Raw genomic sequence first — 15,301 nt, 5'->3', positions numbered from 1 at the left:
TTAATATGAAGTAGCGATTAAAACTTAGGTGTAAATTTTTTATTTAAAATAATTTTAAGAGTTATTTTAAATTTCAAGATTTTAAAAAACTATTCCAGAACTTAAGACTAATTAATGTAAAAACTTGCTCTTTTTCTGGAAAGTTTTTTAAATGACAAATCTCTGCCTTTCTTTTATAGAGTACCAATAGCCTGTGGTTATTGGTGCCTGTCTTAAGGCAGAAAGAGGTTGATAGGAGAACAAAGAGGGTTGCCATGGTGGGGGATGGGATCATAGGTCTTCCCAGCTGTTGCCATTGGAATAGCTGCTAGATAAGAAGAGCAAAGAGGAGGAAAATGTCTATAGAAGATGTCATGGTGAGCAGTAAATGCAAGTTGGAAAGGAGTCTATTGATAATATAATCTCAGTAGGATCTGCGATTTGTAGTAGTGTTAGTTGCTCAGTCATGTCTGACTCTTGGCGACTCCATGGACTGTAGCCTGCCTCTGTGGGCTACAGAATCTTCTGTCCATGGGATTCTCCAGGCAAGAATACTGGAGTGGATTGCCATTACCTTCTCCAAGGGATCTTCCCAACCCAGGGATCAAACCCAGGTCTCCTGCATTGCTATAGATTCTTTACTGTCTGAGCTACAGGTTGTTTGGTAATGAAATAGATAAGTTTCTGGTCTTTAAAGGTGATCTGTATGGGTTTTTTTCCCCCCCTCTGGAAATTGCTAGGATATTAAATATCTCTCTTTGGTGCAGTCACTGATAGGAAAAGATCTTTTATAGCATATGTGAAAGTTTAAAGTCAAGTGTTTGAACACCTGACTCACACAGTAGTTGGGAAAGGAACAGTAATAGCAAAGAAATACAAACATTTGTACTTAAAACATTCTCACTGTGAAAAGGTGTGAAGCAATAGAACAATTTTAATGCTTAACTGTGTATCCTTGTGTGGGTTATGATATTCTTGAGAACCACAGTGGAGGAGGGAATTTTATAGTGAAGCATCAGGAGACCAAGAAATACTCATAAGAGCATTCTTGGTAATGACAGGAAATTAGAAACAGTCTAAATGTTCATCTTCTGAAAAAAAGATAAATATGTATGCCATAATGGTATCTATATAACAGTGAAAATGTAGTTTTAATTCATGTGTAAATTAGTTTTAAACAAGAGCAATATATATGTATTAAGCCCATTTGTATGAAATTAAGAAAAGTAAAATGAACACTGAAAAGGTTCATGTCTGTTAAGTGGTAGGACTTAAAAAACAAGAGACTCCATAAGGGAAGGAAGAATCATTGGAAATAGGTATCTAAGGTTTTGTTGACGTTGTTTCTGACCTTTGGCGTTTATATACACTGATTTGTAAAATACATGATGTGAAAGGAGGGGGTGGGACCTTAAGAGAATTGCTAGTATTAAATGGAGAAAGGAGAAACACATTCTAGCTAATAATTATGTTTGAACAAGTACTAAACAGTCTATATAATGGCTCATAAAATGAACTTTCTCTTAAGGTGTTGGCATGTGCCAGAAAATAGGTTTAGAGAAGTAGGATGCAACCAATATATATGAAGGGCATTGAAAACCATACTGTGGACTTCATGTGGTAAGTAGTAGGGAGTAGTATGTTTTTGAATAGAGCATAATGATGAGTGATGTTTTAGGTTTGTAGTCTTTTAAAGCTGACTTCTGACTTGGTAACAACCTTCAGGTTTTAAATCTGGCTTTGAATAGAATTGGATAGTTGATACATGAAATAGTCCAGTACAAGTGAAAAGTGTTTATGTCTCTAGGTCAGTCCTTTTATTTCTAGTCTGTTTTCTCATTGGTTGTGAGGATTAGAGTGCATAAAGTAGATGATCACTGTGGTGCTTACCATATGCCAGGCCCTGTGAAATGGATGTTATTTTTATTCCCATTTTACATGTGAGGGAATAAACCCAGATGTTAAGTAATTTGCCCAGGTTCATGCAGCTATTCTGTAGAAGAGCTGGTTTTCAAATCCAGGCATTTGGGCTCTAAAAAAATCACAATTTATATCAAATCAAAGAGTTGTACAAATGTTTGTGGAAATCAAGAGAGCAGATCATGAAGCAGAGGGGAATATCATAAGGGTGCAGAATGGTACCTTGAGGAAAACCTCAGATTTGCTTTTAAATAGAGAGGAGAGTTAGCCAAGTTAGTGTCGTAGATCAGATTGAGAGTCAAAATTGTCAGTTAAATGGAGTAACTTTCTTTCCTGTAGTTTGAATTTACTTAAAGTCACTAGGGAAAAAACTTAGGAAGAAGAAAAATGTTTGAAGTCTGAATAATAGAAATCTTTTCTATGGATTACCATGGAGATTTTTTAGCAACTGAATCTGCTGTTAACCTAAGGATTAAGAAGTGGCTTAGAAATTTAATCCAGATCAGTAATATATATGAATTGACACCAAGTTTTAAAACACTTCAGAATATTCTCTTTTTTTCAGCCTTCTTGGGCACTGTGCTTTATATAGTTTGTTGTGTGGTGAGGCACATTGCTGTATACAAAGTTAATAGAGGTGGATAAGCAACAATAATATACCGCATAGCACAGGAAATAATAGCTGTTATCTTGCATTGGAGTTATCTTACAATGGAGTGTAATATGCAAAAATACTGAATCCTATGTTGTACACTTGGATCTCATATAGTATTAATCATTTATGCGTCAGTTTTAAAAAAAAAACAAGACACAAAACCTTAAATGAAGTACAAGTTATAAAATAGTGATGTAAACTAGCATTAAGATGAAATTTATTTAATACTCTAAAATGGAAGCTATGTTGATAAGTTAATTATAAAGCTGTTATAAGGTTAATAAGTGAGGAAATTTAAGGAATATTTACTTCAATTGAAGTACCCTGTACTTCAGTTGGAGATGGATTAGTTAAGTATTTCTTTAAATTAGTGAACTATCCCTGCCATCTGTTGGTGACATGATTAGGACATTTTTAACGTATTTGTATTGTTGGTTGCTGTGTATATTTGGCATATTTTCACATCACAAAGGTGTTTGACCTTGATAGAGATGGGGAAATCTTCAGAAGCCGTGTTCTAGCTGTTGTATGTTAAATTTTTATGTGAGATTAAAAGGTTATTATGTCAACATGGATATTTCTTTCCTGAGTATTTCTACATGCCTTTATGATTATGCTATCTTAAAATCGGTTATTTTAAAAGATTTCATACAGTCAAAAAGTATAAAGATCCATATGGTTGTATTAGATACCTTTAAAACATAGTGTTTTTAAGTTCAGACGCTGAAGGTTTCTTCTATGTCATCTAAAGAACTAAAAGTATGCTTATGCTCATTTTACTTCCTGCTAAGTAACCCTCTGAAATAACGAATATATAATGGACTATTAGATAATGTTCATTTTACACAGGAAATTTAGATAAAGAACACTGTGTTCTCCGTGAACCTCCTGTGTGTTTAGCTTTCATTTGTTTTCTAAAATGTTTCAGTATTGTATTTCTTCTAATTGTTGAAGAAAATAAAGGGTATCAGGTTTATGGAATGTGGGGGTTGAATATTATTACTGAAGCTTATTTCTTAACCATACATATTTGTTCAGATGTTGAATGTGAAGCTAACATCTTTAATAGAATTTATATCATGAACTTTGTTCACTGAGAATTTGAATATCCGTATAGTTAGATGGCATTTGTGAAGCCTACTTAGTTTCTTTTCTAATGTTTTCTGATGGGAGAGGGCGGAGGGACAGTTTTTTGGAAGTGAAAGATTCTGTATTGTATAAAGTTAAATGAGTAAATCGGATTTTAACGTTACATTTTAGATGAGTTATCTCAAAGGACCTTTTTTTTTTTTTTTAAAGAAGCACTTTATTAACTTAGTAAACCTCTCGGTATTGTGGTTTCATAGGCAGTAGGTCTCACTTAGAGCCTTTAAAAAAGTGCCTTGTTCATCTTATGTTTATTGACCAAAGATAAGATTCTAAAGGAACTTTTTAATAAATGTTCTTACATCAGTGCTATCTTGTTGGATTTCTCTTAATTTCTTTGTTCTAATAGAAAATTTTTAAGAAATTTGTTAAATTCAAGCTTGACTTAAATTCTTTTTCAGTACTGCTACTCTCATGTCTTTGTGTGGGACTGAAGTTGAATCTGAGTCACAAAAATATTAAAGTTATTCTTAAATTACAAGTTGTCATGGGATTTACATGGTTGTCTTTTTCTTTTTCTTAGTTTTTCTGACATCCGTTTTCTGTTTTGTCTTACGGTTGTCATCTTTTTTACCTTTACTTCTCTTAACCTTTCCTTTTTGCAGCTCCACCATTCATATATATTGCAAAGAAAAGTAATTGAGATCTCTGTAATTCAATAATCATTTCCTTAAAATGTCACTGTTAAAAATTTACACATGTTCATAATGCCATAGTATAATTTCCCTAAAGGGAAAGAATAGTTCTTTTGAAAGGCTGGCTTTTCAGTATACAAAGCTTTGACTCCCAAATGAAGGGCAAAGCTGCAATTAATAGTAACTTAGATACTTTGAAGTTTTGATTTCAAAAAAACCCTCTTAATGGTTTTGAGTTGTTTTTTTAAACAATGTATGAAAGCATAAGAGGGTACTACAAATGTTTCGATAGTATTTTAACCGCCATTCTGTATGGTATTTAAAAGTCATATTAGAGAAACCTTCATCCAATGATGTTCACTTACTCTTGTCTTTATTTTATTAATCTTAAGGTCTAAGTAGTTTACATAATGGATCTCATCTGGAACTAGTTTCTTTGGTGTCTTTTCTCAAGTTCATCTTTCTTGGTGTGCAAAACATCTGTAATTCCAGTCATCTCTGATAGCATTTCTGTGTCTTTTTAACTTTGTGACATCTTTTTGTAAAATCTAACTAAATCTTGCCTGCAACTTTTTTTTATACTTCTTCTACCACTGTTTTCGTCCAGCGTTTCCTCACTTTAATCTGTCATTGGTGGAATTGGTCCCATTATTGACTTGTAACTATTAAATATTGCCTGGTTTTTATGTTGATAAAGTTTAATATTTTAAGCTAAGTACTTAGGTATATGGGTGATCAAACTTATGAATTAACTGAGCAGTGCCTCTACATAGTAGAATTATGTGGCAAACAATTTAAGACTTACTAAACCTCTGTGTGTAATTGTGATTATAAAATTGTTTCACCAGGGCCAGTTGTGTACGTCATTTAATACTTTATGAGATCATTCATAAATGCTTTGTGGATTCTTATGTAAAAATTTGGAGGTAAAATAAAAATGAAAGTAATTTCATTACTATCACATCTTGGAGGAAACACATCTTGAGGGATTGTATTCAGAATTTAAATTTTCTGGACGGTGGGGCTATTCTTGTGAATCTGTGTTTACCAAAATCTATGTAAGCAAGATCTCGTTTTCATTTTCACCTGTTTTGAGCTTTAGAGGTGTTATAGCTCTGAGCATTAAATGAATGTTCATGGCTACTACCTTGGGGAGTTTCACTTCTTTAAATCACCTATACTTCTGTACTTGTGGTGGTTCTTGGGGAATCTCCTATTTCTGTATTGACCATATTTGATTCTCCTTACCTTTTAAGATTAGAAATGAAATAAGCAACTGCCTGATAGAGTATGGAGAATAAGGCAGTTAATTATTTGGCTTAAATTTTGCAGAAATCTGTAAACTGTAGGAAGTCACTTATTTTTCTTCACATCTGTCTTTACCTCAATTTGTTTTTGCTGCATAAAGATCTCAACTATAGTGTTTGGTCTTAGATCTTATACTAGGTACTTGACACTTAAGCTTCATTACTTGTGATTTTACTTGGTTCTTTCTGATAGTGTTAATAGGTCTCATTTTCTAAAAACAATACAACTGATTCATCTTTGACTTGCTGACCTTGATTTTTTGTTTTGTTTTGTTTTTAGTCTTCTGGAACTTAAGCATCATATTATAGGGTGTATTTTTCTTCTAAAAGAAGAGACCCATCTATAGTTTTATTGAAATTTTGATATATTCAGACATCTGACCCTTCAATTGAAATGTTTTTAAATTCAGTATGAAATTCCCTTTAATAGTTAAACTTTAGCATGAAAGACTACTTTTTAAGTATATGCAAGCTCTGCATACATCTGAAATCTGTTTAAGTTATGTAATTCCTTGTAAGTTTTGAGATCTTAAATGTTTTTTTAATCAACATGATGCGTAAGTTTTTTTTTTGTTTTTTTGTTTTTTTTTTCTAAAAAAAAAAAACGGCATCTACTTAAAGGGATTTATGACTAAAATTGCTTATTTTTCTACAGAGTTGTCTGCTGGTTCTCAGCTTGAAGAAGATTCTACAGTCCTTATTGATCCTTTTTCTTGGCGTTACCATTTTTTCAAGCAAAGTTAACCTAGTTTTCTAGTTGAGCTTTCTTTTTGGCCATCTTTAAAAAAAATTTTTTTTTTAATCTATAAACTAGACAAGAGATAGTTCTACAATGTCCAAGTCATTCCAGCAGTCATCTCTCGGTAGGGACTCGCAGGGTCATGGGCGTGACCTGTCTGCAGCAGGAATAGGCCTTCTTGCTGCTGCTACCCAGTCTTTAAGTATGCCAGCATCTCTTGGAAGGATGAACCAGGGTACTGCACGCCTTGCTAGTTTAATGAATCTTGGAATGAGTTCTTCATTGAATCAACAAGGAGCTCATAGTGCACTGTCTTCTGCTAGTACTTCTTCCCATAATTTGCAGTCTATATTTAACATTGGAAGTAGAGGTCCGCTCCCTTTGTCTTCTCAACACCGTGGAGATGCAGACCAGGCCAGTAACATTTTGGCCAGCTTTGGTCTGTCTGCTAGAGACTTAGATGAACTGAGTCGTTATCCAGAGGACAAGATTACTCCTGAGAATTTGCCCCAAATCCTTCTGCAGCTTAAAAGGAGGAGAACTGAAGAAGGCCCTACATTGAGTTATGGTAGAGATGGCAGATCTGCTACACGGGAGCCACCATACAGAGTACCTAGGGACGATTGGGAAGAAAAAAGGCACTTTAGAAGAGATAGTTTTGATGATCGTGGTCCTAGTCTCAACCCAGTGCTTGATTATGACCATGGAAGTCGTTCTCAAGAATCTGGTTATTATGACAGAATGGATTATGAAGATGACAGATTAAGAGATGGAGAAAGGTGTAGGGATGATTCTTTTTTTGGTGAGACCTCGCATAACTATCATAAATTTGACAGTGAGTATGAGAGAATGGGACGTGGTCCTGGCCCCTTACAAGAGAGATCTCTCTTTGAGAAAAAGAGGGGCGCTCCTCCAAGTAGCAATATTGAAGACTTCCATGGACTCTTACCGAAGGGTTATCCCCATCTGTGCTCTATATGTGATTTGCCAGTTCATTCTAATAAGGTGAGTTAATGCAACAGATACTTCTATTTTCTTTTACATTGTAGTGCCTATTCTGTATTTACCTATATCTTGTACTCTGAATCTGTAGTCTGATGACATTGAGTTGATCAAGAATTTTTATACTTTTGAGAACACTTACTTTATTTGGAAGGTAATTGTTTTTGAGCATTTTAAACCAGGGCTTTACATTAATATATTCTGCATAGATTACTTCTGGCCACAAAGCTGTCATCCACTGGAATTATCTTGTTGGTTTTTGGCATCAATATGTTCTTCTTAATCGTATATTTAAGCAGGTATTTTTTGTCTGCTTTGTTGAATTGTTTTAAGTATTTTTTCTGTTTTTTTGCAGTCATTGTGCTCTGCCATTCAGGATGCTAGATAATCAGCTCTCCATCTGTCTTAATTACTGATTCATATGTAGTAAAGATACATTCTTGAACAATTCTCTTTTTTTCCTTATCTGTGGCTACAGGGAAAGAGTTAATGTAGAGCCCTGGTGTTTGTTTCAGTATATTTCATATTTTAGATTAGTTCATTCTTCTTTTTTAATTTCCCTTTAACACAGACTCTCATGCTGTAACTGAAATTTTTCATCATTTTTTTTTCTCCTTTTCCACACTTTCTTAAACATACTTCAAAACTCACTTTTTATTATCCCATATTGCATCTATCCCTTTAGAGACTTGAGAAAATCACCTACTGCAGTATTCTGCTCTGTGTTCCTCATAAGCATATTCTTTTTCTGACTTAGACTTCTGGTATACTCATTTGAAGAAAAAAAAATCTAATTCTCCTTTGCTTTAATTATCACATCTGGCAAAATGGGAACTTTTTCAAAATGCCCTTTTAAATATATTGTCCTTTCTCTTTCAATGTTTTCAATGCTAATCATTCGCACTGTTTTTTTTCCCAAAACAAAATACAGTGCAGTTGACTTAAAGTCAGCATTATAGCAATCCACTAGCTTGATCTGTAATCTGACCATCCATTTTTCCTGATGTGCTGTACTTAATTGGAACATGTTGCTGCCATGAAACTGATTTGATGGTTGCTGTTACAGGGTTTTTTCTTCACAGTGACATCTGGAAGGGTCATTTTCTTTTCATATCTATCCCTTTAAATGCATTTTTAAGTGAGTTGATTTTTTAGTAAACTAAATCATGTAAGTCATTAGAGATTTTGTTTTTACTCTTTTTAAAAGTCTACCAATCAATCCCTTTTCTGTGTTTAGATCTCAGTATTTTTGTCTCAGATAATTAAGAGACTTCTTATATTTTTTGAATTTATAGAGTATTTTGAAAAATATCTTTTTAAGAGTGATTTCTAGCTAAAAATACATGCATATATATCTATAATACAAAAATCTTCTGGAGTAGTAGTTTAAGTACACAAGGAATATTTTAATCTTCAATCCATGTCAAAATAACTTCAAATGGTAAATTTACATTCATAGATTAATTTTAATGTAAGACATGGAACCACAAACTCATAAAAGGTAGAGAATTGTATTTAGTAGGTATTTTGGTGTTTTCTATATTTCAAATTTGTTGGATACACTTAGTATATCATGGAATTTAGTTTTTGTTCAGTATTCAACTTCAAGGTTAGATCTGGTATGAATTGATTTAATGAAAAGATCCATTAAACTCTGGTGACTCCAAGTATTTTCTGTTACTTCTTGTTTGCTTGCAGAAATGACAGTATGAGAAATATTCTCGGATCGGTTCCCAAATTCCAAGGAAAATAGCTAGTTACAGTGTCTCAAATGAAAATGATTGTAAGGGACTTAATCTTTGCTATTGGAGTCATCATAAATTAAAGCTGCTGTTGGAAGTCTCTTCATCCTGACTTTGAGCAGTAACTTAATGTTGCCACTTACATATAGGAAAACAATTCAGTAAAGGAACACAAAAGGAAATCAAGGACTTGAATCAGAAAAAGTTTCTATTTTTGTATATTATTATTCTTTTCTGTCCAGATGTTACTACCTTCTATCTAAATTGGCCAAAGAACTTTTTTGAATATTTGAAACTTTGGATTCAAGAGTAAGGCACCTTACCTAGAAAAGAGATACTTTTAATCTGCAAAAATGCATGTACTCTAGCAAATTTAGAAGCAGTTACTTTAGAGGCCCTTTGATTTTCAAAATGTAGCATTTGTAAATTGTACCAATTTTAAGAAGTTTTAACACCTGGATTCTCTTAATATAGTTTCCTTAACATAGCTAATGTTTTCTAGGTGTCTTCATTATTGAAAAAATAAATGCTCACTTTTGGTAGGGATCTTTTTAATTTATACCTGATATAGAATCACTGAGTTTAGAGAAAATTCTTGTGAAAGTAGATAATGAAAAATTTTTAAACATTTAATCCTGCTCTCTGGTATTGCTGCATAACTTGGAAAATCTGTTCTTTTCACTTAGTCGTAACATTAAATAACTTACATGATCAAAACTTCTTCTTAATATGAATAGTCTTTTAAGGGAGAAACATCTGTCATTATTTTTGATATTTTAAGTAACTTTCAGTGATGATGTTGCTTTTATTTCTTTCTAGGTCATTTTAGAACATCAAGTTGCTTTTCTGAACAGCCTCAAACTTGCCTCAAAATTCCTTTCACTTACAGAAAACTGGCCACTACAGCCCTTCTGCTGTCTTGTCACTTGAGTTCATGTTTTTCTTTTTAGTTTTCTAGAAGCCCTTAAGTTATTCTTAACTTCATTTTGCCATTCCACATGTGCTTCTCTAAATTATCCTTTCTTTATATAATTTAGGTATCTCAATGACATTAAGGTGAATGTAGTTTTTCCTGCAGAACTTCTGAATTCAAAAAGTGAATCCTTACTCTTTGTTAATCTGAATGTTGCCTCAATGTAGAATCCAAGGATACAGATTTTTTTTAAAAACCCATTATGGTAGAGCAGATTAGTAATGGGTGAGTTTGGGAGGTATAATTGATTCTTTGATCTTGGTTTTTTCCTTCTAGTACTTTGTAAGACCAGCCACACTTTCAAAAGTTTGAACCCTTAAAGATCATGGGGAATTGGATATAAATAACTTCTGGTCTACTAGATAGCTTTACCATCTCCTATTAGTTAGAAGCATGCATAATAGGGTAATTTTAATCCTCTTTGAACACACTGTTTCTCAAGGATATTTTAAATCTGAATAGTTTTCATTAAGAAAATTCTTGGTTAACGTATTTGTTTAATCCCACTTCTGAATTTTGTGAACTTTGCCTATGGTGCCTCTTGATTACAGCCACTTTTAAAGTGGCTTCCAACAAGTCAGTGGTCTGTTGCTTTGCAAATAGGAAGTTTTTATACCCCAAACATTTGGTTATAGAGCCAGCTGGACAGATCTCTTCCAGTTCCTTAACTGTTAGCCATAAAGATAATCTAACTTTGAAAGATAGCTCCCCAAGTTCTTAGAAGTACCATTCTGTTGAATTGTTCCATTTTACCTCATTCACAGAGTTTTAGTTAATTTTAGTAGAGCAAAGAAATGTGTGTAAACACTCAGGCTGTAAGTTTTTAAAAATTAGATTCCATTTATAAATTAACTTTTTAAAATTTCAGAATGGTATCTCTTGTAATTTGGGTTCCTTTAGTTCAGCTCTCAGTGAGATTCCCTTTCATGGGGTCGCGGAGAGTCGGACACGACTGAGCGACTGAACTGAACTGAACTGAATGTTTCAGGTAGTATGAGTCTTGGAAAAGTTGCCTTAATTTGTGAGGATTTGTGACACAATAATACTTGTAAAGTGGGGCTTGTAAAACAAGATAGCTTTATAAGCAGTGTAATAATAGTTGCTTTTCTTCCTTTTTAATTAAAAAGTTTTTTATTATTAGCACTTCTTATGTGCCTGGCAATGTTCCAGTAAACAGGTTACCTTTATTATTCATTTCCTTTCCACAAAACCCTAGAAAGATACTGAACCCACAGTGTTTTTAAAGAACTTGTACCAAGGATTCACAGCTAGTAAGTGGTACCTTGGGAATTGAACCTAAGCAGTCTGGCAGCAAAGTCTACTTTTCCTAACTCCTCTTTTTATATTGCCTAAAATGCTAATCATTTACACGTGGATTTTAAAAGAGAGGATAGCTTAAGATAAAGGAAAAAGTAATCCCTTCAAAATTTAAAATAATCATAAAACAAATATTGAAGAAATAAAATGTTTTCCTTCCTAAAATTTAGAAATAGACATTCCTGAAATTCTCTAATTTTGGGAAATATAATGGGAGCTTAGGTTTTTGATAAATTGGGGAGTGTTTCCTAGACAAGTCACTCCTGTTGAATCAACTTAGCTTTCTGTGGCTATAGTACAACTTGGAACATACCTCAAAGGCTGGATGAAATTAAAGATACTATTTTTAACTAATTATTCATACTTACAGTATATGTTTTCTTAAAAAGTGATATAAGCATGGATATTTTATCAGTGTTCTGTGAAAGCAATTCTAATAATAAGTGAATAAAACTTCAGTTTTGTCTACAGCAGAAATTAATATGCCTACTGATCTCAAAGTCAGTTACTACTCTTCATCTTTATTAACTCTATCTTTTCCCTGTGAGGTCTGTAAAGTTACCAGTTTTTCCAAGAATGTGCATGGCGTATTTGAGGGCAGGATGAAGCTACAAGGATTCAGAGAAATGGTTTTAAATAAGTGTGATTAGTGAATGGTCAGGTGTTCAGTTTATGATAATTGAATATAGACATGTAGATTAACATCCTAGACTTTGAATGGTTGAAAAGAAGTTTTAGTTTTGTTAATTCTACTAATTTACTTTGCTACAGGAGTGGAGTCAACATATCAATGGAGCAAGTCACAGTCGTCGATGCCAGCTTCTTCTTGAAATGTAGGAGTTTGAAATACCTTTAAAGCATCAGTTAACTGTCAGAAACAGCCATTGATTGGTTTCGGGGAATTCATCGTTTACTTGTAATATCCACATTGTTATTACTGAATAGTTGACACTGTCCAGGCAGTGCTAGTTACAAACAATATTTAGGTCTGGAATTGTATATGGAGTATTAGATGGAGTGATAGTGGTACTTTGTTATTTAAAATTGAAAGACTTTTTAAGAGAGTCTTAAAGGTAGCCATTGATACGTAGATTCATAAGAGCATTTTCAGTAACAATAATATGTGCTCTAAGAATAAAGAAAATATTATTTTCCTGGAAGAAAAGGGGGAAGTTACAGTAGAAGTAACAAGTTTTAAAGCAAAACCCTTCAGGATGTATTTTTTGCTTTTGAGACACTTGTGATGGAGTTTAAGCTGCTGGGATAGAATTTGTAAAGAATCGCCCTACCTAAACAACATGAAACCCATTGTTCACTGGGGTGGCCATTTTCACATACACCGTGCTATGGCTGTTCTTTCTGTCTAGTGCCAGAACTCTGCTCTTCGTTTTTAATGTTGGAGGGGAAAAAATATCCGTGGTCAATCTTTGTTTCCCTATATAACCCACATTACCAGTCCCTCGTAACACTTCTTCTCTTTGTGAATTAACAAATATAGGGATTTTGTGGAGGCTCAGTGGTTAGGACTCCATGCACTTTTTCAGTGCCATGGGCCAGGTAGGGTTCAATCTCTGGTCAGGGAACTAAGATCCCACAAGTCATGTGACCCTTCTTGACCACCCCCCACCTCCCTGCAAGAAAAAAACAGATAAGGGACTATTTTAATTGCAATATACATTACTTAACATTTTTAAGCAGTACAGAGCAAGTTAATGCTCCTTCATTTGGGTTAATTTGAAATTTTGAAATTTTTCCTTGCAAGTCTCTATATGACATGTTTTAAACTGTAATATTTCTAACACACTGCCATATAACTTTACTAATAAATCTATTTTAAAGGCCAAACGGCTATTTTGTGAAAAGAGCAGTTTTATTTTAAAGTTAATTTTCTGGTCTTTTTAAAGCTACCCAGAATGGAATCCTGACACTGATACGGGACACACAATGTAAGTTAAATTTTTTTAAGCTGTTGTTTGTAAAGGAGATCAATGTAAGGAATTCAGATTAAATTTTTCACATTTCATAAACAATATTTTCTTAATTTCTTTATTTAATGTGAGTTTGTTAAAAGTCACCATGGGTGAAAGAATTTTAAGAAATTAGTAATTTTTATTTTTTATTATAGACTTTCCTCTAGTTACTTCATGCATAAATGCCCCCAAATATTAGAATCATAGTCATACAAGGAGTGTTTTAGCAGTAAATTTTAGTTATTTTTGATGGACTTCTTTATCATACTTTGTATTTTATGTTTCCACATTCCCAGGGGTGATCCATTCATGTTGCAGCAGTCTACAAACCCAGCACCAGGAATTCTGGGACCTCCACCCCCATCATTTCATCTTGGGGGACCAGCAGTTGGACCAAGAGGAAATCTGGGTGATTATAAAATTCATGTTACCTTTCCCTAAGAGCTTTTATCATAAAGATTAAATGCAGTGATTTTAGGCAAAAGAAGTGTCATTGAAATGTAACTCAAAGATGACATTTCATGAGAATACATGATACTCATATGTTTTTTGTAATGTCCTTTTCTGTTGGAGAGATGTCAGTTTTTCAATTAAAATAGCCTGTTAGGGCAAGTATACTTAATTTAAGACTGAAAATATACTTTTTCCCCATAAAGGTGCTGGAAATGGAAACCTGCAAGGACCAAGACACATGCAGAAAGGCAGAGTGGTCAGTAATAAAGCTCTTGCTTTTACTGTATTGGCTGTATTACTTTATTAGCTCTTTGGGGAAATGTGATTTGACTTGAATCCTTGCTAATTGAATCTGTGTTGGAGTCCTTATTACAGAAAGATTGCTTTAGTTTGAAAGCCAACAGGCTTTTATATGTGACTCTGATAAGAGTTAAAACTTTGTTTTGCTATGTCCACAGTCTAGAGATTTCACCTTGATACAAAGATAAGTTTGCCATCTAATTATATACCAGTAGTTGATTTAAATATCAATGCAGACACTGTTTTCTGAAACTATGAGGCTTGTCCCAGTGACATATTTTTTAAATACTTGCCTAATTTGTTCTGATTGTAGATTATAAAAAATTTAATATTTTACTGTTTCGTATTGCTGCTAAAGAAATTTATTTACTAACTTGGTTTTTTCCTAACGAATAGGAAACTAGCCGAGTTGTTCACATCATGGATTTCCAGCGAGGGAAAAACTTGAGATATCAACTATTACAACTGGTGGAACCATTTGGAGTTATTTCAAATCATCTTATTCTAAATAAAATTAATGAGGTATGAATTAAGTGTGTAGTATTTATTCATCAATAAAGTATATCCTAAAGAGAATATATTATTTTGTATTAGAAAAAAGAATTTTAGCTTAAATCATCAATGTGGAATGTAATGACGGAAAGGGCCAATAGTTGAACTAATCAGTAATAAATTCTAGTACTAATAGATTGTTAGTAACTATAAATTGTGATTCTTAAGCAGTTACATTGTCTTTATTATACTGCTGCTATAGTAAGGACTAAATAAACATAATTATTTGGAAAAACATTTCAAACTTTGACCCACATGGTGCCAAGTTATTTTTTCAAATTCAGTACATAATAAATGATAGTGTCATGTAAGTAATAAAGTCTGAGATGATCTTTAATAAAATAGGAAATTAGAGATTTTTTTTCTCTCAGGTACTTAAAAATGCTTTCTATTTAATGATTAAATATTTTTGGAAAGACTTTGGACAGTGTGGAATTGGGTTGTTTTTTGGAAATGTAAATATATATTTTTTTCAATTTAGGCATTTATTGAAATGGCAACCACAGAAGATGCTCAGGCTGCAGTGGACTATTACACAACCACCCCAGCATTAGTATTTGGCAAGCCAGTGAGAGTTCATTTATCCCAGAAGTATAAAAGAATAAAGGTAA

At 33.2% G+C, this 15,301-nt stretch overlaps 1 protein-coding gene across 6 annotated transcripts in view; it reads left to right on the top strand.

Moving 5' to 3' along the window:
* The window catches only part of MATR3 (matrin 3), a 33,748-nt gene that overhangs the window by 11,101 nt on the left and 7,346 nt on the right, over positions 1 to 15,301 (top strand). For all 6 annotated transcript variants that reach the window (XM_055430958.2, XM_055430957.2, XM_055430959.2 and 3 more), the window contains exons 2-8: positions 6,298 to 7,386; positions 12,187 to 12,248; positions 13,320 to 13,361; positions 13,682 to 13,794; positions 14,042 to 14,094; positions 14,535 to 14,660; positions 15,172 to 15,297. In XM_055430958.2, coding sequence (XP_055286933.1) covers positions 6,475 to 7,386; positions 12,187 to 12,248; positions 13,320 to 13,361; positions 13,682 to 13,794; positions 14,042 to 14,094; positions 14,535 to 14,660; positions 15,172 to 15,297 — 1,434 coding nt within the window. In that variant the 5' untranslated portion in view covers positions 6,298 to 6,474. The remainder of the gene's footprint in view (positions 1 to 6,297; positions 7,387 to 12,186; positions 12,249 to 13,319; positions 13,362 to 13,681; positions 13,795 to 14,041; positions 14,095 to 14,534; positions 14,661 to 15,171; positions 15,298 to 15,301) is intronic.

The sequence above is a fragment of the Moschus berezovskii genome, chromosome 8, assembly GCF_049115385.1.
Source record: "Moschus berezovskii isolate FMDL1 chromosome 8, NW_MosBer_1.0, whole genome shotgun sequence".
Classification (NCBI taxonomy): Eukaryota; Metazoa; Chordata; class Mammalia; order Artiodactyla; family Moschidae; genus Moschus; species Moschus berezovskii.
Note: the sequence above shows the minus strand (reverse complement) of the source record. Positions and strands in the feature narration are given on the sequence as shown.